At 37.0% G+C, this 23613-nt stretch overlaps 2 protein-coding genes and 1 long non-coding RNA gene across 3 annotated transcripts; 1 reads left to right on the forward strand and 2 right to left on the reverse strand.

Moving 5' to 3' along the window:
* Positions 1-2032: 2032 nt before the first annotated feature.
* Positions 2033-3141, reverse strand: LOC116194051. Its single transcript, XR_004154338.1, has 2 exons — positions 2870-3141; positions 2033-2730 (listed from the first exon to the last, which is right to left on the reverse strand). It is a non-coding gene; the product is annotated as an uncharacterized LOC116194051 (long non-coding RNA).
* Positions 3142-7832: 4691 nt separating this feature from the next.
* Positions 7833-12672, forward strand: LOC116188761 (myosin-16-like). Its single transcript, XM_031518240.1, has 9 exons — positions 7833-8282; positions 8463-8663; positions 8761-8886; positions 8995-9032; positions 9134-9242; positions 9363-11693; positions 11788-11907; positions 12028-12101; positions 12227-12672. Exons 1-9 carry the CDS (start codon positions 8205-8207, stop codon positions 12414-12416), a joined length of 3267 nt encoding a protein of 1088 aa, XP_031374100.1. The 5' UTR covers positions 7833-8204; the 3' UTR covers positions 12417-12672.
* Positions 12673-12806: 134 nt separating this feature from the next.
* LOC116207155 (protein LURP-one-related 11-like) lies at positions 12807-21095 on the reverse strand (the record flags this gene model as incomplete). The annotated part of the gene is made up of 4 exons (XM_031540028.1): positions 12807-13235; positions 13371-13610; positions 13697-13880; positions 21073-21095. Coding segments are annotated over 4 exons (582 nt in total), but the record flags the coding sequence as incomplete, so codon positions are not given.
* Positions 21096-23613: the final 2518 nt, after the last annotated feature.

Here is a 23613-nt window from a genome sequence, read left to right on the forward strand (position 1 = left end):
TTCCTTCTTTATGGTTATTTTTAGATTTTTAGAATAATTTTTATTAAAAACCTCTCTTGGGGCCTACTTGGCCAATCTCCAAGCGCACATGGATAGCAAGTGTCACCTAGGCAAATCCGTTAAAATTAACAAAAAATGTGACATTGTCTCAAATGCGAGAATAAATCTAAAGTCTATGTATTTCCATATAAAGAAAAGTAATTCGTACGAAAAATAGAAAAAGGTGCAAGGTTCATTTTTTCTTTTAGTTATTAACCCTAAAAAATAATTTTGTCAAAATTTTCAAGAGCCATATGGTACTCCATTAGCATAAATGAAACTAAAAACTCGGCTGATGTGTTTGGTTTTAGAATTAAGTAGAGTCGATTTTTTATTTTAATTGGTTTGTAATAATTGTGTTGTTGAATTATGAGAAAAATGTGAAAAAATAATGAATAGTTGAAAGAAAGTAATGATCGTGTTGTTAAATTGTAGAAAAAAAGTAATAAATAATTAAGAGGTTTTAGTATTAAAAATTGAATTAAATTATTAAAAAATTGAAAAAAATAGAAAATTAATAATTGTGTTGTTGATTTTTATTGCATAGTAAATAGAGTTAAAGTTAGAGTTAAAATTTTAAAAACATAACACACAAACCAAACAAAGTGATAGTGATTCCTTGTTTATAATGGGACGGGGGCGCGTAGGGAGCTTTTCCCGACTATCACTTCCTTTAAAACAAAATATTTATTTTTTTTTAGATTTTTTCTTCAACTTTTTTTTCCAAGTGTTCTTAAGATTTAGTTGACAAGATATCCGGTAGTCCAGTTGACCTCTCAATGACCATTATTATTGGACCAATTATTTCGAGGAACATTTAATTCTACCTTTCTTTAAATAAAAAAAATCCTTTTTTGGCCAGCGTTTGTATATCCGAGTTGCACAATATTGCAAATAACCCGATTAACCCTTTGCCTATATGAACATTCATCGTGGTTGGCCGGTATATTTTCCCCAACTTTTAAGTTATAAAAAATTTAAAAAATAATTACATCGAAAATGTTAGATATACAAATTAGCTTATATATAATATTTTTTTTCAAATCTTAGTTCTATATTGCAAATTGAAAATCTCGGGTCTTTTTTTTTAACTTAAATAAAAGGATTCATTTTGGAATTTTTTTGTGTGAACCTTTGGTATCCGAAAGACAATGGAGCTATACTATTTCAAACTGGTCAACCCATTCAATGGTAGAACTCTACCAATTGTAAACTAACTCTATTCACATGACTAAATTTTGAGATCTTATTTAAGGAGAAGAGACCTCAAATATTAATTTTGGAATTTATATAACTCTTAGACCCCCTTTTCCTTTTCTTTTCATGATATTTTTGTCTTTATTTGGGCGGTGGGGTGCCGAAGGCCACCATTGTTCTTGTAGCATCGCCAATAACCTATTGAAAAAAATATTTTGGACTTTCTCTATTCACACGACTAAAACTTGATACCTTACTTAAGAAAAAGAGACGTCGAATATTAATTTTGAAATTTATATAAGAAAAACTCTTGGCCTCCCTTTTCTTTTCCTTTCACGATTTCTTTTTTTATTTGAGCGGTGAGACGCTGAAGGCCACCACCGTTTTTGTAGGGTCACCGACAACCTATTTAAAAAATTCACTTGGAGCCAACTTAGATTAGATTTGGTGAACCATGTGGAACCGTTGAGTGCCACGTTGGCAAATCCCACTAAAATAAAATGTAAAAATTGAAATCGTTCTAAAGGTGATACAAAATCGAAAGTTAGTATATTTTGATGTGATCGACATTAAAGAATGGCGAAGAACGAAGTTAGCCCAATTTCAAATATAATCGTGAAGGACCCTAAATAATTTAATTAATTAATAACTATCAAATTATGAACAAGTTGAAACTAAATTAACTAATTTTGTTCATAGATAATTATTTATATCATTTTTTTTTGCTCAATCGATAAGAGAATCCTTCATGAATTGGTCTACTGCAAAAGTAGATGCATGGGAAAATACCTAGGTAGAAATTACAAGAGCAAGAAATATTGATTGACCCACCAGGCATAGTACAAAGGTAAATAAATGTGAAAGTCATATTGAGTAAGAATAATACAATTGTAACAAGCTTTCCTAAACCAATATTTCCAATCGATTATCTTCATGCAACAATTCGCCATAAACCCCAGCAAAAATCGAAAAGGGAGATCCTCAGTCCAATCCATTAATGCATGGAGGATTTCTATCTCCGGATAGCGCAGAGAGGATGCCCCAGTTGATATTTGAGCACAAGATCCCATCATAGAAGCACCATCAAAACAATTAGAGCAGAGCAAACCAACTAAACCTCATCCCTAAACGGGATCATACTCTTGAGTCGATGCTGCCAAGGAGGGATTGAGTGTAACCACCGACGGGGAGAGGAGGCCACCGCCATACACACACCGGAGATCGAGAAGAGGATGGGGAGGGCCCCTGCGACCACCGGGGTACTATTTACACCGTCTCTGTTGCAACTAGGCTGGGCACCCTTCGACCCGACCCGACTCAATTTGATCATCTGCCCCAATGACCTGCTAACTAGAACTGACTGGATATAGTTGGATATGGCTTACGTGCAGTCAGATACTAGTCGGATCCTGCTCGATCTCACCCAATCGCAGCTGGATTCGGTCGAATCTTGGCGGATTTGAGCTAGGTCCGACTATATGTTGTCGAATCGAGCTTAATCAGAACGTTGGATATGGGGGACAAGCAAGATCATAGCATGAGTTGTCAGATCAAGCACGCTTTTGGTCGGGTAGGGGAGTAGGAGATAGCAATGACTCAACGGACCATTAAGAGAGGGGAAGATGATGCTCACCAGCCACAAAGACCGGTGACGACTCTAGGCATGGCACGGGGATGGAAGACATGACAACACTGCCTTTGGATTGGTTGTGGACTTCAACGTGGACGGAGCAAGCTCCCGACCTCCATTAGACCAGGGGGAAAAGAGGATAGGGAAGATAAAGGCGTAGGGAGAAGGGGTGCTGAACATGCCCAACTGTAATCGAACGCGTTGGTGGTGGCAGGCGTAAATTAAGATTGTGTTTTCCTAAGAGGTTTCGAGAGAGAGCGGGGGATATCATTTATTCTTTTTTTTAATCTATATACTATCTACATTATTACATAAATTGATGTAATGTGAATAATAAATAATTAAGAAAATCTTTTAGACCCCGCAGCATCACGCGGGGTTCCGGCCTAGTGGAAATGATAGAGCACCATGATTCTGAGATGAGGCTTTTCGAACGTGAAAATTAGTATGATTCATATAGTATTTACTGATTGTTACCAGAGACTTATTAGTGCTGATCTTGTAAGTAAAAGTCGCTAAACCAAGTTATCCCCCCTTAATAAAAGGGGTTCATAATAGTATCCCCATCAATTTGGTCAAACGTCTGACCAAATTTTAATTATCAAATTTTATGCTAAGCCTTGACCGAGTATTTCTCACCAATACCATAGATCCACAAAAACCCCCGGCGGCGAAAACCAAAAAAAAAAAAAAAAAACTCCCGCTAGAGAAATATAGGAGGTTTTCGTTTGAATTCGTTTTTTTTTTTAATGCAGGATGCAAATACATTTTCATGAAATTAGAGAAGACAATCACTAATTAATTTTGTTATGTTGCATAAGGGGCGTAATTTATCAAAAAACTAGAAAAAGGCAAGGGCTTGAGGTGCTCATGCGATCTTCACTTGATTATATCCTTATTTGTCATTTTTGGTCTGTACCACGTAATCGTTTGTATCGAAACTTAAGCATATCATAATGTGGCCCATCAAGAAACAAACATATAATATGTGAATGGTAGATACAAAGAAATTAGCTTACTTGACACATATATAAGAGGCTACGGAGGAATTTTGCGGTTGTGATGTCGTTCTCAATTAATTATAATACTTATGGCCTACAACCCAAAAAAAAAAAATTATTACGGTCTACTATCGAAAAAATATAATTATTACGGGCTAATTGATTTTGGCTGGTCAAACTAACCGTTGGCCTTTGATTGCTTCTGCACTTGGCTCTTCTCCGATTTGCCCATCGATCGACCATTCACTAGTGGCTGCCCCGAAAAGGAATTCCGTCGGCAACAAAAAAAGACAAACCAAACAAAGGTAAAAACCGAAGTCAGTATCCCAAATAATATGATATCTGCTTATAAACCCCCGAAAGGATCTTTGTTCATATTATATAATTCATGGCATATATAGATTTTAATTTTATAAACAAAAAAAAGTGAACTTGAAGGGAAATCTGACGATGAATTGTCATACATATCAATCTCGTTGATTTATCTAAAAGAATTTTTATGCCAAAACGGTATTTATTGAGAAATTTAAACTCGAACAGCGGTTTGTCAATGACGTATATTGGGCATCTTTTTAGCACAAGAATTTTAGTAGGGAAAAGCCTTTTTCTAGAGGAGCCATATGTACTTCCGTGATTAAATCTAATTACATGATTATGACATGAATACCCAGTCTGTGCCAATGGAATCCGATGAACCGGTGGAGCAATCTTCCTTTTGATTGATCTTATTAGACGTCCACACAAAAAGAAAGGAGGGATTTTTCATCATTGATATGACAATGAAGCTCATGACACTGCACGTATTTATATGTTCATTTTTTCTTGACAAAATATTTAGAATTAATCAATTTAAGTGGTTCGACATTAATATTTGTTATTCTTAGATAAATTCTCGAGTTCACGTCTTATAAATGAAGAAGATTCATATTGTGAGAGTTTTACTCCTTTAGTGGACTGATCAAGCTCGAACTGGATTAGTCAGGATTTGTTAGACTTTTAGATACCACGATACACAATATATATATATATATATATATATTTAGAATTGAAATTTGGGGGCAAACTTGAATTATATTTCAGATAAATCTTCTTCTTTTTTTTCGCTGAATCCTCAAATAATTTTCTAAACATGAATCATAGGTATTCATGTGCATTACGTGTCAAGCAATTACAAAACAAGAGATACACACACTGTGGAGTGCACCTCTTTATTATCCGGTTGGTTCTTTCATCTTATCGATCGATTCTAAAGTGTGGGATAGGATGTGGATTTATAGAAGAGAAAGGTCGAGGAACCCCAATTAATCAATGGACTTCATTGTTTGGATAAATAGGTCAACTTTTTTTTAATTTGTCTTTTTTATCCCCCTGTAAATTGGTTCATCCATAAAAGCCCAATGGAGGGGTCTTACGACATTACAAAGTAGTACCTTTAAATAAGCAAAAAATAAAAAAACCTAAATTCAATGAATTCGGAATCCAAGGAATATCAAACTTAACATATTTGTATGTGACATTTCTATCTCAATAGGTGGCGTTGTACTTTGTCAAGGACCACGAACAATAACGAAAAATGTAAATGGAAGTGTTTGATAAATTCTACCTCCAAAAATATCAATCATTCAATCCATTACCTGCTCAATTGGTAGTAAGTTAGTAACAGACAAAGTTAAACACTCGATGCCGTTCAAAATCGAGACAATTCACTGCCCTGTCCCTTTATAAACAATTGATTTTCGTAAACATTTGGATACCTGTGGTTTCTTTAGTTTCAGTAGGCAGCAAAAGAGAGATGCAGAGTTGGGTGCCAATAACAACTCGAATCAAGCAGCTTACCTAACTTGCAAGCAACCAAAATATAAAACAACAGTTTTTGTTGATGATATATATATGTATATATATTATTGTAAAATATAATAATAATGAGATCCTTCTATATGTTGTCTGTCGCAACTAGGTATCTTTTTTTTCCCTAATTTTTTCTTCTTTTCCTCCAGTTAATATTTTAACCTTTTTCCTTTTATTTCATCATGTGGGAGGGCAAAAAGAGAAAGAGAAAAGAAGAAAAAAAAGAGAGTAGAAGCCCAGGTTTAATTAATGAGCCTCTAGCTTTGGAAAATTGGACTACGAGTTCACAAGTGGCTAATATTATTTTCATAAATGAAAATTTTCTTTCTTTTTCTTTGGTTGTAAATAAAAAATGAAATTCTTACATGATGCCAGCTGGATGACACGTGAGGGATCTTCTAAGTAGGAAGATATAATGTATAGCCATATGGTGTCGAGAGACTTGACTTTAGTTTAGAGTTTTTTTTTTGACATTTTGGTATTCGAAGGGATTGCAATTAATTCAATTTGAGTCAGACTATTGCACTAAGGAGTAAAATTCTTTTAGCGTGAATTTTTTTCATTCATAAATCTCAAATGTAAAACCTTATTTAATGGAATAATGGGTTGAACCACTTTAAATCAACTCATGCTAATATTTTACACCGTGTTTTACTTTCCATTTTATATAATATTTATTATTTTCTGATTCATTTTCATTTTCAGGGAGAGAGCATCTCCATCTCAATGCATTCATACGCACGTCCTTCATACACACACAATTGTTTCCATTAAAAGATACAAGACATGTGAGCAAATGGTTGTCTGGCCATGAAGACAAGATACTCTTTTTATGGAAATTGTTTGACTTGGTGGATCAAGTTCCATGTCTCCTCAAAATCAGAGCTTCCAATTCCACCGCGAATAAATTTATGCACCATAAGTCTAGACCATTTCAATAGCATGAAATATCCTAAATTAGAAATGTAGCTAATCTATTTTTTGGACATAAATCTAAGGTTAATAAAGTCTTAGTCTGATGAATGGATACCATTAACAGAATATATTTGAGTGGATGATAGCTCCGCACATTCTTATTTAAGAAGACAAAATTGTAAGCCTCTTATTGTATTTTATATACATTCACGTTAATTTAATGATTATACATTCACATTAATTTACTGATGAATAAGGTCATTTCACGTAAAATGTAGTGAAGTGTGTGTATATGTTTTTCAGCAAATTGAAAAAACAAATGTCATATTAGACAAGAGTGACGGAAATCTCAAATTAGTCGTGCCACGGTCGTATTTTTGTTGCTGTCCATGATACAGGCGAATTGGCACTTCTTGGTTGATGTACATCTACATCCTTCTATATATGAGCTTCTCGATTAGCATCCCACGTCTTTGTATGTATTCTACACGAGCCACGAGGTAATAGGAAAATTGCCCATAACGGACCACCCATGAAGGAGGAGGGGCAAATAGGTCATAATCTAAAAATTAGATCTTGCTGACAAAAATTATACACCCTTTTAAAATATTTTGTCACTCATTACCAAAAACATTTTTAAAAAAGAAAAATAATAAGTGGAGTTTAAATAGCTCAACTTTTATTCATTTTAAATAATATATCAAATTCGAATATTATGAAAAAAAATTTCATGTTTGAATACTTTTTTGGTAAATCAATTCAAATTAAATTAGTCGAGATCTACATTCTGTTTGGTTTCAGAGTTAAAATTATAAAAATTTTAATTTTAACTTTAATTCAACACACTACACAATAAAAACATACGTTTCCTAAGTCAAATTTATAATCTCATTTCATTTGTCTTTTTCTACAATCAAAATCAAAGTTATTTTAACTCCGAAACCAAACGGACTGTTAAATTTTTTAGTATTCAGTGTGTACCGAATAAAAAAGAATAAAAATCAATAAAATATGGCGTCACTTTTTTTTCCATCTAATCGACGTTTGTTTTTCTCCTTTTCTTGTCTTTTTAATTTTTTTTATTTCTATATTCTCCTTTAATTTATTTAAGACGGCAGCTTCTGCTCCATTTTTTTAAATTTTCTTTCTAATAATGGAAGAAAAATAGAGGGGAGAGAGAGAGAGAGAGAGAGAGATAGGTTAAGTACAGGGGAGAGTGTCAGTTCCAGAGCAGTAGCTGTTACCGAAAACAGAGCTCAACGCCACGACACACCACCATTAACCTTAACACAGAGAGAGAGAGAGTGAGTGAGAAGGCCTCCGTCGCCATCACCCATCAGATCCACTGCTCAGATTCACATTCACTCCCATTCCTCCACCCGGCTTCCCCTATGAACATCCCCTCCCCTCTGAAATTCCATTTCAATTTCACCCTCTCTCGCTCTATCCCTGTCTCTGTGTCTGTCTCTGTACAATGAGGTAGCGCACGTTCCTGTGTAACGGTCACTGAGCCGTTGTGGGCACTGACTATGATGAGTTCCAAGTGATCCTAACCCGGAGCTCCGGCGGAGAAGATGTTCCGGCCGGCGAGATGGAGGACCGACAAGAGCAAGATCAAGGCCGTCTTCAAGCTCCAGTTCCACGCGACCCAGGTACCGAGGATTGTCCTGCTTCATGTGCTAAGCTATTCTTGAATTTTACTAAAATGGGTCTGCTGGGAAACATAATGTTCTTAATGGGAAGACATCAAAGAACCCAATGTTGAAGTATCCAAAGAGTCGCTGTAGTTTGACTGTTAACAAATCTCATGTTTTGTCGAATTGTTGTTTCAGGTTTCATTGTTAGGAGTAGATGCTTTGACGTTGTCTGTAGTTGCCGGTGATACCGGAAAACCGACGGTGAGACTAGAGAAGGCTGTGATCGGAGATGGAGGCTGCAGATGGGAAAGTCCTGTTTATGAAACAGTGAAGTTCAGCCGAGACCCCAAAACCGGGAAACTTCACGAAAGAGTCTACCATTTTATCTTGTCTACGGTACGAGGGTCTGTTGCGAGTACTAGTCCAGAATTTACATGGCTACGCTCTGGTCAGTATCACCAGTTTCACTCATATGTGGATGGTTTCGTGGCAGGGAACCGGCAAATCTGGTTTTGTTGGTGAGGTCTCGGTCGATTTTGCTGAGTACTCAGAAGCAACCAAGGCATCCTCTGTCTCCCTCCCGATAAAGAACTCGAACGCCAAAGCAGCATTGTTACATGTCAGCTCTCTCTCTCTCTCTCTCTCTGCACATTCGATTTGTTATGTCCTCAATGGAAGTGAATCTCCTCAGTTTCTCGAAATCATATTCATTTCCCTTTTGTTATAGGTTTCGATTCAAAGGCAGCCGGATACTGTTGATCAGAGGTAAACTCAAGCATCGTCGTCAAATATCTATTTTTCCTTTCCTATTTGAAACATTCTGACTCTCGAAGATGAATACTGACCTCCCTTGACAATATTTGCAGAGAGGTTGAAGAGAATGAAGGTGCGAAAAATAAAGTTCGTGATCGGAGTTTGAGGTCCCAGTTTAACAACAGCGACAGAGAAGAAATCATAGACGGCACTTCCACTGAAGTAAATCTTCATCCATCTCAACATGAGAAAGATATGACATTTGAATCGATAGATAGTTTGGAAAACAGATACTTATTTTTGTTGTCCATGAGTTGATTTTCTTATTTTTGGGAATCATAGGATGTGCCGGCACTTAATCAGACCATTCGCAATGTGGTAGAAAATGGTAATTTTAGCACATCCAGTGGGTCCGACCACACGACTAGTTCAGAGAGCAGTTCGGGACTGAACACACCGCGAGAAAATACAGCAAGAAGCAATAATATAATTCAGAGAGAGCCGAATGGCATCTTCTCATCTCTGAGCTCGGTAAACTTGCACCATGAACCGGTTACAGAAGGAGCAATAGTGGTATATGAAGGGTATCCAAAATCGCAGTTGGAGCATTCGCACAGTTTCAGTCAAGATAGTGAAGTGTCTGAGGAGGCAGGTCCAGGTACCGAGCTTGATCGGCTGAGGTCCAAGTTGTCTTCTCTGGCGAGACAGGCAGATTTGTCGGACTTGGAGTTGCAGACTCTCCGAAAGCAGATTGTGAAGGAGAGCAAGCGGGCCCAGGAGCTCTCTAGAGAAGTCATCACCCTGAAGGAGGAGAGGGACTCCTTAAAGGGAGAAAACAGGAACCTCAGGGCTATCAATGAGCGGTTTGAGGCGACAAAGACGAAGAAGAGCAAATTACAGTATGACGGTAGAGATATACAGGAACTTTTCGAAGAACTGAACTACGAGAAGAGCCTCAATTCTGACTTGAGGTTGCAGCTTCAGAAGACGCAGGAATCGAACACTGAGCTGATCCTTGCTGTGAGAGACCTTGAAGAGATGTTAGAGAAGAAGGATATGGAAATTTCCAATCTTGGTGGGAAATTAGGAACATCGGACGAGGAGGATGAAGAGCAGAAGGCATTGGAGGCGATTGTTAGAGGGCAGAAGGACGCCAAGGAGACTTACCTTCTCGAGCAGAAGATTTTGGATCTCCATGGCGAAGTTGAGATCTATCGAAGAGATAGAGATGAGCTAGAGATTCAGATGGAGCAGCTTGCTTTAGACTACGAGATTCTGAAGCAGAAGCATCATGAGATCTCGTATAAATGGGAGCAGAGTCAGCTCCAGGAACAGTTAAAACTTCAGTATGAGTGCTGTTCTTTCGGGAATGAGAAAGAGTGGGAGAGCAAGGTTGCGAGATTGGAGAGCGAACTTCAGATGAGATCGGAGGAATTTACTGAATCCTTGGCCACGATAATCCAGCTCGAGAGCAAGATCAAGGTCTTGGAGAGTGAACTTCAGACAAGATCAGAGGAATTCACTGGATCTTTAGCCGCATTAAGCGAGCTCAAGAGCAAGATTCAGAGGTTGGAGGGCGAACTTCAGACAAAGTCAGATGAATTCACTGATTCTTTGGCCACTATAAGCGAGCTCGAGAGCAATGTCAGGAGATTGGAAGGCGAACTTAAGATGAAATCAGAAGAACTCTCTGATTCTTTGGCCAGTAGAAGTGAGCTTGAGAGCAAGGTTGAGAGATTGGAGGGAGAAGTTAAGAAGAGGTCAGAGGAGTCCTCTGATTCTTTGGCCACTATAAGCGAGCTCGAAAGCAAGATCGAGAGATTAGAGGGCGAAGATAAAAAGATGTCAGAGGAACTGTCCACTTCTTTGGCCACTATAAGTGAGCTCGAGACCCAAGTGAAAGATTTGGAGGAAGAAATGGAGAGTCGGGCCCAGGAATTTGAAAATGACTTGAGAGATGTAACTCGTGCTAAAGTCAAGCAGGAGAAGAGAGCGATTTCTGCAGAGGAAGCCCTTCAGAAAATGAGGTGGAAAAACTTCGAAACCGCTGACAGGCTTCAGGAACAGTTTACAAAGCTTTCTGCACAAATGGCCTCAAACTTCGAATCGAACGAGAGAGTGGCTATCAAGGCAGTGCGAGAAGCTGCCGAGTTGCGAAAAGCTAATGAGAAGCTGCAGTTAATGAATAATGAATATGGAATCAAAGTAGAGGAACTATCTCGTGAAATACAAGAGAAGTCGAAGCAGCTCGAAGTTGAGATCATGAGGCTGGGTACAGAGTATGATGTGCTTTCTGCACGAGCAGGAGAGGCTGAGTTGGCAGTAGAAAAAGGGAATGCTGAGAGAAGCAAACTTGTGAGTTCCATAGCTTTGTTGAAAAAGGAGTTGGAGGAAAAGAATGTAAAGGTTGGGGCTCTAGAGTCGGAGCTGGAAACGTTGAAGATTCAGTGTGATGAGTTGAAGGGTGCTGTACTTGAAGATGAGGCTGAGAAGGAAAGTTTGAGGAAGGAGGTTTTGGAGGTGGCGGAAGAACTGAAGAAGAAGGAAAGTGCGCTCTTGATTATCGAGAAGAAACTCGAGGAAGGCTATCTGCAAAACAATAAATGCTCGCTTGTTGAATGCAGCGGCAATGAGGAGGTCACAAGTCTTCAAGAAATAATAAGGATACTCAAGGTATATTTCTCTCCTTTTCTTTTTCTTGCTTGTTTTTTGTGTCCTTCGAACATAACTTAGGTTCATTTGGCATTAATGGTGTCTTGTTTCTCAGGGTCAAATAAAAGAAAGGGAGACTGAGCTAGAAGGCCTAGAGAATTCGTTCTGTGAGAAGGATAAAGAATTCACTACTAAAATCGTCGACTTGGAAAGCCGGTTGGAAGAGCTTCAAAAGGTAACCGCAAATTCTGAAATATGCAGATCTTCACGAGCATTTATTACAAAATTATACGATTGGCGCTTGAATTACGAACTTATTTCTTGCATTTTATATGGTTTCAATTGTCAAATACAGGGTTCTAAGTGTTTGGAAGGATCCACGTTAGCAAATGGTCAAACTGATGAAATTAGAACAGCCGGAGAAAGCGGGTAAGAGTTGAATGACTATGAATCTTTACCCGAGCTGAAAAAAATATGGAAAACTTGACAGACCAGAATTGTTCATTGCAACTAATTGCTAAAATTCCTCTCATTTTCTTCTCTGTAATTACCAGGCAAATCGAGCTTGAGGGTCTCTCAACTGAATTGGCTGTATTAAAGGAAAAGAATGGGTTGATGGAAATCGAACTGAAGGAAATGCAACAGAAATACTCCGAGATAAGCCTGAGGTTTGCAGAGGTTGAAGGCGAAAGGCAGAAGCTTGTCATGACGGTTCGATACCTGAAGAATGCCAGGAAGAAATGAAAACCGTTCTTTCTAATTATTCTTTTTTCTTTTTTTGGATAGAGCAATACGTATACAATGTACAGTTCCCTACAAGAACACAGCCATCAGGTCGAATGAGAGTATTATTCGCTACAAAATCATTCCTTTTGTTTGTTCTTGGGGTTACCAGTTTAGCCGTCTACGGGATCATTTTGGCTAGGTTTTCTGGGTGAAATCTTATCTATGTCCATGTGAACTTTATCATAAGTAATATAATATTTATCTTTCTGGATCATTTTTTCGCAGAATCTTGCTTCCGGTTTCCCTTTGTAGTACATATATAACTCATCAGTGAAGAACATCGGGAAGCTACCACGGCAGAACTGGTTCGTGGGTTCTGAAGTTCATTTGATATTCATTATTGTGGTGAAATGTTTTCTGTTCTTACACTTGTGCTTCTTGGTGTGTCAAAAACCCTGTTATCTACAGATACTACACATCAAGAGCAAGTCACACATCGGACTCACTCTGTCTGTTCTGTCCTATTTGATAAAGCATAAAAAGCTCGACATTTGCTCAAAAAATTTTGAATAAAATAAAACTCAAAGAATCAGCAGTTTCCTCCTGTCCAGATTCTGCACCAACTCATCTATCCCGAACTTACTTGGATTCTCTTCCGATTAAGTAGGGGATTGCTGATCGCCTTTGTTCTTCGAGAGTGCATCACATTCTATGGCATATTGATCCATAAACAGCAACCAGAGCCACAATGAGGGAATGATCTACCTGAGGCTCAATTACCAGAGCCAAGACATCCTCTCCTAAGCAAACTCCTGAAGTTGTCTGCTTTCTCCTTACCTGAAATCCCCGACAAGAACAGGACAGGAGACGCATTAATGTCATGAACTACCGTAAAACCATGAAAAGTTATAACCAAAAAGAAAAATCATTCGGGATATGATCCAAATTGACTTAGTGGTGCGTTTGACATACCTCTGCAAGGACCGATCCGATGCTATTCTTGATGTTGAACTCCAACTTATCAGTGAAACCTTCTATGCTATAGCAGCTCCTTTGAGTTTTACCACAGAATGTGGTTACATCACAGTGCAAACTTTTTTTGAGAATGCTGCAATCTTTCCTCACACGAAACCAAGTCCTCTTGTTATGTGAACCCGAAGCAGAATATTTTTCCGACTTATAGCCCTCCCAGCGTCCGAAGAACCGAAGTTTCTGGAGAAAACATGGCACATCTATTAATATACACTAAAGTGACGGACTGAGTAACCAACTTTGGTTTCTCGATGAGGTGATCTTACCCTTTTAATTATAGTGAAGAGGACTCGGCCTTGGAGATCCATGAGATAGACCTTCCTGCTCCGCCTCGTGTCGTAATTATCCATGCGGTAGACAACCTCACCGTCCTCGTTAAAAACAGTGCACCCTTTTCCTTGCATTATCAAGGATTTCATCCATACAGTGAACGATTCTCTTTTGGTACTCGTGCGGTCCAAAGAGCAGCAAGGAACATCCTTACAGGCAGCAGCCATTTCCTGGACGCAGTGAACCTTAGAACTCGCCATCAACTCGGCGAAATAAAATCCAGGTTCTCGAGGATTTCGGGTGTTGAAGGTTCACTTCAACTCTCCAAGAAAATTGGTATCAGGCAACTTGCTATGCAAGTATATATGCTTAGCTTTTCCCAACGAGCAGACAAGAAACATAAAAGAAGAATTAAATCATCACCATTAAATAAAGAGCTTGAGCCCCGAGCACCTTTTGTGAGTTATCCAATAATATTATAACTTGGTTGTGCCATCTGAGACTTTCTCTGACACGTTTATGTTATGCCCGTCTTTGTTTAATGGATGATGTGAAAGTATTGTGTATTCAACTGATTATAATACACACCATGACGCCCATTCTTCGGGATCGGTCGAGCAGTTTATTTGGGAAAGAGAAGAGTGTCCAATTATATTTTGCCTACATTAATTTGACTCGAGGTTTTTATATGTGTGAAATTTTCAAGCGTGCCCATGACAAGGAGTTATATTAATTCAATGGAAGCCAAATGCATATGCGGAGATCGAACTGAAAAAGTTATTAAATTCGTATATTTGAACGTAGAGAAATTTCGTTTGTGTACATTATTTGACTTCGAGAACTGATGCAAACACTAGGAAAGAGACACAGTGCTGAAAAGGGCCAGATGCTTGATCAGATCGGGAAGCATACAAAATTTAAATAAAACGAGCTTGTTTTGTGTTCTTTGAATTTCTCGAATGCCATCAAACATGGTAATGAAATGTTCTGTTTTTTTCTTGTCTAATATTCTAATTTGGATCTTATCTGGTTCCACATATACTGAATTTCTTTACTCATGAAAGCTTATCTCTGACGGCTATGGTGGAAAGTGACGAACTAATTAATCTCAGTTCATCACCCCTCCTAGCGAAACGATGATAATACGATGCGATTATTAAACAATTGGGCTAATACGTTAAAGTTCTTGATTTTTGCACCTGTGAGCATCTCTTATGACATTAGAACAGAAGTTAACGTTTAGTAAAAGTTAGTCGTCCGTTTGGTAAAAGTTAAAATGAGTCAAATGAGATCAATGATGGTCATAATACACGCAATAAAAGTCACTTTACTTATCCAAAAAAAGAAAAAAGAAAAAAGAAAAAAGAAAAAAGAAAAAAGAAAAAGAAAATTATACTGGATATTTTGTTGAAATTGGTATCGTTAAATTATATTTTGTATACTATTGTTGTTATATAACTACAGTATTATTCGGCTCGAAAAGTTCAATAAATATTCGCTTCGAAAGGGTAAGGAGTTTAAACGAGTCTTCAATTTACTTGACGAGCCAAGCTCAAGTTCGGATGTTCAGGCTCGACCAAGCTCAAACTCAAGCTTGAGCTCAGGAGCACATTGACGAGTCGAGCTCGAGCCCTATAGATTCGGGCTTGGCTAAGCTTGTTTAGTCTGTACACCCTAGTAGTACACCTTTATGATTGCTAGCTAACATCCGATCAAAGTTCTGTTGGACAATTCATTTTCTCCATGGCAATGAGAATTTATAAATAAGGCCAATAATAGGTAGAGGCGGCTGTGCTTAATTATTTAAGCAGATTCAACAATTAGGCCAATGAGAGATGGTAGCATTCGAATATAAGTTTTATATTTTTGCAACAACAGTATTATGAACTTTTCGACACCGAAACAATTCCTCTTCATACCGATTCAAGCAAGTCCTCCAGGATTTGTGCTCGATATTTTTACATCAATCACTTCTCTATTTTGTACATCAAAAGTAAATCCTTATATTTGGATCGGAAATCGCATTTTTGTAGTAAATGAGTTCAAAGTGTTCTCCCCCGTCTTCAGTATCAGCATATATAGCTAATAAGACCGTTAATGTGTCATACTGAAGGCCTTCTGGTCATTGGGCCAGCCCAAGTTATGTAACATTAAGTTCTTGGTCCAGCACGAGCACGACCTAATTGACACGATTCGCCAGTACTATCAGAAATACTATAAAGTTATCGATATTATAAGGGAAAGGTTTACCAGAAATGTAAGAGATAAAATAAATGATCGGGATGGTAAAAACATTTACATGATCCCTTCGTCTTTTCATATGCAGTTTAACTTATAAATATTCGGTAAATAAAATGAATTTATTGCTGAATATTGTTATCTAAAAATATCATTCATTTTGTAGAAGCAACTACATATGAAACTCTATTTGACTTCTTGCTCTTTCTTTTAAGCATGGATCGCGAATTAGAGAGGATTATGGAGTGTTATAATATAAATTTGTACTGCAATCCTTCATAACCCGTATTTCCATAATCTTCATTAATCTGCAATCAAACAAGTGTAACTTTTTGTTTCAAATGGTAAGAATTTAAATAAAAGAGTCTTTTTTTTAATAGTTATAAAGGAGCCTCATGAGCCTAATTAAATGAAATAGAAATACTAAGTATTTAATAAAGGGGCACGGATAGTCCTACATGGATGCCAAATCTGAAACTTCTTGATTAACAGGTGAGAGCGTGTGCCATTGCGCTAAACTTTTTTTGATATAGAAGAGAGTCTTTGTATAATGCTACTAAAGGTCTAGTAGAACAGAAGCCATCCGTCTCGAACCGATTATTCATGCACAATGTCGAATCTGATGCATAAAAGTAGAATGAGGACGATGCTGTATCAATGGCGTCGAAGTAACAGTTTACGCTTTATTCGACCCACTACAAACAATAGTGTGCAGCCGGCATGATCCAGAGACTATACACATAGACCTATTTTCCTTTTGGTGGGAAATTTAGGTTCCGTTTGTTTTCAGAATCTGATTTTAAGATTTTAACTCTAACTTTAACTTTACTCACTGCACAACAAAAATCAACTTTTCAAAGTTAAAAAGGTGGGCTCATACATAAATCCACATACAACTCTATTATACTCAATTCAATTTTTAATATTAAATTCCCATAACTATTCATTACTTTTTCACACTTTTTTTCTCATAATTCAACACCACAATCATTACAACTCAATTAAAATCAAAACTAACCAATTAAAATCAAAATTTAACTCTCAAACCAAATGCCACCTAACCGTCTAAAGTGGACGAGGTTGTTGAAGGCCCTCCATTTCTTTGCTATTTTCTTTTTAATTGTTGAACTAAGAGGATACTTTATTTTGAGATATTGTTTCGTAAGCAATGTCATTACAAAATTAACACGGCGCGGGGGATGATAAGAGTTAACTCTTAAATTTGTGAAAATGTTTGTGTCCAGAGCGCCACAAATTAATTATTAGTGACTAAAGTGATACCCGACCGGAACATTGATGGCTAAAGTGTTTTTCCCCCCTTCATATATACCTATAGGTAATAATTGATAATTTATTTCTTTTGTATTTATCAAGAATTTAAATTCTCGACAATACTTTATATATGTTTTAGAAAAAAAAAATTTAATTATTTCTTCGCAAATCGATAAAATTTTAATATTTAGAAAATTATTAATATTGTTTGTTCACAATTTTCATCAATATAATAATCAATCCTCACAATTAGATTGATTATATACATTCGAAAAAAATCAAGACAATTTAATAGTTGTGGAATATTAAAATCGAGCTTTCATGTTTTGCACTTCAATTCTAATATACGATAGTTGATAATTGAGCAATCGACTATAGATAAGAGGTGTGGCCATAGGCGACCGCGACCCCCGCTTATCCTCTTATCCAGAGCTCAATCTAAACTGAAATCTCCTTATGAACTGGGGAGGGACCTCTTGCTGGTTTGGCCACCCATCTCCTTTCCATTAATTTCCAATCGTGACTAGTTTGTTCGGTCATGGCACAGCTAATTTAATGTTCTGACGTACATTCCTCGGTCGAGGAAGATTTATGCACTTAAAACATGTTGAAATTTGTATGGGAATTAAAGCAAACTTCAATCTTAACTTTTCTAGGTCAGTTCCCCGATACGACGAGATTTTTCCAGCTTCTTTCCCTCGGATTTTTCATACTTCCCCGTAGTCATTTCTTACGTTTGGCAGGTCCAATGTTTGATTTGTTCTTTGTTCCTACTTCTTTCGGATCATCTCTTGTCGAAGTTATTTAAAGAAATTGGCTCTCTCTCTCTGTTTTTTTTTCAAACAACAAGAAATATGTGACACTAGACCAAAAACCATAAACTACGAAAAGATAGGCAATTCCGAACGCTTCAATGAACACAGTCGAAGTTATCAATTGTTTTTTGGTCATTGCTTGAAGGTACGATGAAGATGTGTGTATATATAATGATCAGACAACGTTCATATCGACCTCAACACCGTGAGGGATGTGGACTGTGTGCATGGAGGCAAGCACGCACGCTGGATATATATGACTACCAAATTTTCTCAGCGAAAAGGAAACTAATCGGCATGACAACGAGGGCGTAGTGTGAGGTGTCAAGGCATGTCGACGGTCTTTTCTTTCCTTGCAGACATCATGAAAAAGATCTCCAAGACCAAGTTTGCCTCGGAAACTAGGTAGGGATCGATCAAAGGGGCAGAGAGAAGAAATTAATTAGGTCGCATATGTAGGCTGGGAAGAAAATGAAGTGGGTAGGTTTTATAGATAATTGAATCTTTCTCCCCAGCATTCCTATGCTTTTTGTGTTTATCTCATGAATGTTCAAGACCATGTGGCCCCTTGCGTCGTTCCATTTGAATAACTATCAAATTTCTCGGCAACGCTATAATCTATATACATTGGCTACACATATGATTATTCACGCATGATATTTAATCCGTCTGATTCGAGTATTAGATCGATGCGTGAAAATAAATAGAAGGAAAGGCTCGTGCTATGTAGGGGTTAAATTTAATGGGCATATTAATAAATCGGTGACAACTATTGAATTGGACATGTAAGTAAAAATAAAATTCTGTCGCCAGTCAAGATCTGTCCACAAAAATCAATATTTATTTTTTTATTTGCAACCGTAAATTTAATTAAATTTTATTTCTTATTAATTATATTTTTATTGAGGTTCCTTTATCTTTCTCATGAAACCGATAACATCTATAGGGTAGTTTATAGGGTAAAATAATTTTTATTTTGTACATTCTAAGGGCATCTGCAACCACTAAAGGTGAATTTTTCTTTTTTTTTCTTCTTTAACAATATATATTATATATGACTTTTAGACTATTATAACTTAAGAAATTTTTAGAATTCAGAGTAACGTGGCTCAATAATATCATGCCACTTGTCATATTATGGTTGATAGGAACTCTAAAAGTCATTCAACCATGGATTACCTAAATCTTACGTGGCATCATCCAATGATTCGATCCGACTTTTATAATTATATATAGATATATAGATTCTTTCTTATATATATTGAAGAGTAAAATAAAAATTACGAAATATATAGAGAAATACAATAATTAGTTCCACAACATTATTTTGATATTGAGCAATCAATCACTTTCCTATTTGTATATCAATAGTACATCCTAACAAGTTGATCGAAAATTACATCTTCCTGTGTATTTGAGGTGCATTGAATAAGATGTGACCATTTATAGAGAAGTTACAAGAATTAGTGTTGTCCCTTCAAAGTTCAATGTCATATATAGCTAATGAAAGTATCGGGTACGTGTACTTAGCCCACGGCCTCCCTTGTAACTGAAAAATATCGAGTATGGGTTAACTCTCATATTATAAGGGAAAATCATAAAAGACCCCTTTTGTTCCCCTTAATACAATATATTTATATTACCCTGTCAAGTCAATGGATTACGCCAACATCTCGTAAATAAAACATGTCGTGCTTGGATGTCTTGGCCATGAGATATCGTCCAAGTTCTGTAACACTCGGTGCCTAGGTTTGCATAAGCATGGCCTATTGATATACGATTTGCCAAATGTACCTTAAACATCATAAACTCAATTATATGATTTTGGTATACCTACCATACAGTAAAATTTTTGCAGTGGACAATTTACATAATCCCTTCATCTTGACACATATTAGATGGTCTGGCTTGTGCTTAATACTAATCTTACACGCAATTGTGTTGGGAAGTATAACGAATATAATTATGTTGGCATGAATCGCTAGTTGGAATAGGCCTTGGCTAGGGCCATGGGGGCCAGAAATGTGCTTTCCAGTTCCATTTCCTGTCCCACTCTTAATATATTTTTTAAAATTTTTTCTCTTATTTTTTTAACGAAAGGAGACATTTTATGATAAAAGTATTTTAGGCTGCTTCATAAATATAACGTCAGTACAACGTCAGTATGATGAACGACACTAATAAATTTTTGAAAGTGACATGTCATGGACATGAATTTCAACGGCTAAAGTGTTTCATCTTCTCACCGAAAAAAAACCTTTTTTCTTTATATTAATTAGTCATTACACCCGCACATTGTGTATGATTATTATTCGCAGGAACTTACTGAATCTTTAAAAACATTATTTCTCGTATAGTTGCACGATTAAATTTAAAAAGTATTAAGTTATATATTTTACATAAAGTACTTTATTTATATAGAAAAAAAACTAAGTTATCCACTTAAAGAATTAATTTATACATTTTGTAAAAAGATTAGTAAAATCACATGTATTTTAATTAAAATTAAGTTAATCAATTATGACCTTTTAGTTTCTAAAAGAATTTTTAATTTTTAATTATGGAAATTGTAGAGGTTATTTGGATTTATATCTTTTATTAAAAAAAAAACCAATCATAAAATTTAAATCTTCAAATTTTAATAGAAATAAAAGCTAAATTTACTCAAATTCATTTATAAACCTTTCAATTTTTTAGCATTCTAGTTAATTTTTAAATGTATTTAATGTTAACATAGAACTTATTATAGTTTTTAAATATTTCAAAACCTCCTTACAATTTCAATTATATAAGTAATTACTTGAGTGGAAAATTTCAAAAAATAAAATTTTAAATTGAAAAACCTAATTACAGTTTCAAGAATATAATTAAGTATTTATAGAAATGAAAATGGAAAAATGAAAAATAAATCTAATTAATTAAATTCCAAAAGATATATTTATTCATAAATTGTATGGTGGAACCTGATTAAGCCAAAGATGACATTGGATGAAACCATTTTCATCTTGACTTTACGTTTTGGCAATATATATTATATGTAGATATATAGATTTGATGATGATGATGATGATGATGATGATGATGATGATAATAATAACAATAATAATCTCCCCAGCAATTATCCCATTTGGCTTAACAATAATTATATATATCTAATTTGGCTTAATAATAATAATAATAATAACAACAACAACAACAACAACAATAACAACAATAACAATAACAATTTTCCTAGGAATTACCTCATATAGGTTAATAATAACCTTATAGATATATAAGTTTGATAATAATGATGATAATAATAATAATAACAATAATAATATTTCAATTATCTCATTTGGCTTCATAACAATGATGAAGATGATAGAAATATCAATCATTTTAGTGGAAGTTATTGAAATATTAGGTATATGAAGAGTCGGTGAATGAGAAGTCACCATTTTAAATTTTTGAACAAATGGAGTGATTTGGTGATTGTCAGCACCCAATTTTGGTCAACCGGCTTCAGAGGGTCAGAATCGTCGTTTTTACCACCCGTGAGGGAAGTATTTCCGATTAATTACCCGAGTATTCACGACTTTTCGGAAATAGCACATTTTCCTAATCTAGCACCAATTTTATGATTTTTCAAAATAATACCATTTGGGACGTTTTCGAATTTCGCGTACATCGATGTCAATTTTCAAAATCCGGGACAAATTCGAGATTGAAAATAATTTTATCGCATAATATTGACCGGCAAATTTTTTCGGAGCGTGATGGCGGTCTCGAATTATCTTTCTGACATCCGATCAAGAAGACGAGATTTTAAATTTGTACGCGCGTCGATTTAAAAAAAAATAAATTTCAAAAGCCGGTCAGAAGTCAGACTGCTGACTTCTGACCGTGGCTTTCCCTTTTTCCTTCCTTTTTCCCCTAGCTTCGTCCTTCTTCTTCTCTTCTTCTGACTTCTTTCTTTTTTTCTTTCTTCTTTCATTTTTTTTCCGTTGATGGCTGCTCCCTGCAGCGCCGCTCCTCTGCCCGAGACCGACTCGTCCTGTCACCTCCCTCTCAGCTATGTTCTTCCTCTGCACACGTTAACTTCGGCTGGCACGGCAACGACCGGAACCGGCTCGGCCCCTCCTCGAAAACCCGCGGCTCTATCTCGCTCTCCCTCTCTCTCTCGATTCCGGAACAAAACCGGCAACACGGAAAAAACTCTGGGGACTCAGAGAGACAAAAAAAAAACATTTTCCCACAGCTCACGCTCTCCCTCAGCTCACCCGGATTTTTCCCCTACAGCTCACGGACGAAAAAAAACCTTAGCTCGCCCCCCCCCCAGCTCACCCGTCGCCCTCAGCTTCCACGGTCCGGACACCCATAGCTCGGAACCGACTTTTCTTTCTTTCCTCGCCGAACCCCCAGCTCCCTGGCCGAATCCCCAACTCCTTCGCCGAACTCCCGACTCTCTCTTCCTCCTCTCGCACTCGACTCGTCCCGACGCCCACAACTCGCCCGATCCGGACACTCCCTCGGACCTCCCTTCTCCCTCTGTGCTTCGAGTTTGACTAATCGGGTCGATTCTTTTTCGATTGCACAGACAACGCCCGTGAACGGCCAGAACGGCGTGCGGTGGCCCAGCCCCGTCCTCCAGCAGCTCAGCCCAGTTCAGTAGAGGTCCAGCCCGGCCCAGTCCGCCCCCTCATCGGCCCAGTCCAGTAGCAGCCCATTCGGCCCAGCGAAAAGCCCGCTCGATCCAATAGCCCAGTTCGGCCCATTCCGGCCCAGTCTTGCCCCAGCAGCCCAATCCGTCCGGCGTTTTTTATTTTTTATTTTTTTATTTTACAGAACCACCCCTCAACTTCCCGAATTAGGTAAATCCTTGACTTAGTGGCATGATTAGGGCTCTATTTCTGAATATTAATGCTTACTTGGATGAATATGATGCAAAATGAATGTTATTGGGCTGTGCGGGTGATCGGATTTGTCTCAAACTCGATTTTACGAACTTTTCGTTTTGTCTCATTTCAGCGCAGAGGACGCAATTTTTATTTTTCAGATCTGCCCTGAATTTTAAAATTGTTCCCAGTCAAGTCCCGGTTATTTTAATATCTTCAGATCAGTCCTGAACTTTTCGAAATTTTTAAATCAGTCCCTGAACTTTTCGGAATCTCCAGATCAGTCCTGAACTTTTCGTAATTTTTAAAATCAATCCCTAAACTTTTTGAAATTTTCAAATCAGTCCCTGATTTTTTCGGAATTTTTACATTAGTCCCTGAACCTTTTGAATTTTCACATCAGTCCCTGAGCTTTCGGAATTTGCAAATCAGTCCCTTAACTTTTCGAAATTTTCAAATCAGTCCTGAATATTTTCCAAAGACATCCAGCCCTTTCCTACTTGGATCACCGATCGACAGCGTGTGTGCCATGTTTAAATATTTTATTCTTGTAATTATATGTATACGGCATGACAACGTGTGTGCTTTGCATGATTTTCTGCTTTCCATGAATCGGTGCCGTTTTATCGATTTCGTTGATATCGTGTTTGCATGTATGTTTGTATGTGTTTATCATGATCATGGCGGCACCGGTTATGTAAATTTGTATGT

Source organism: Punica granatum, chromosome 1 (assembly GCF_007655135.1).
Source record: "Punica granatum isolate Tunisia-2019 chromosome 1, ASM765513v2, whole genome shotgun sequence".
NCBI lineage: Eukaryota > Viridiplantae > Streptophyta > Magnoliopsida > Myrtales > Lythraceae > Punica > Punica granatum.

Coding starts and splice junctions, on each gene's coding strand:
- LOC116188761 (XM_031518240.1), top strand. CDS start 8,205: ATGTTCCGGCCGGCGAGATGGAGGACCGACAAGAGCAAGATCAAGGCC. Junction 8,664..8,760: donor ACCATTTTATCTTGTCTACG/GTACGAGGGTCT, acceptor GTTTCGTGGCAG/GGAACCGGCAAATCTGGTTT. Junction 11,908..12,027: donor GGTTGGAAGAGCTTCAAAAG/GTAACCGCAAAT, acceptor TGTCAAATACAG/GGTTCTAAGTGTTTGGAAGG.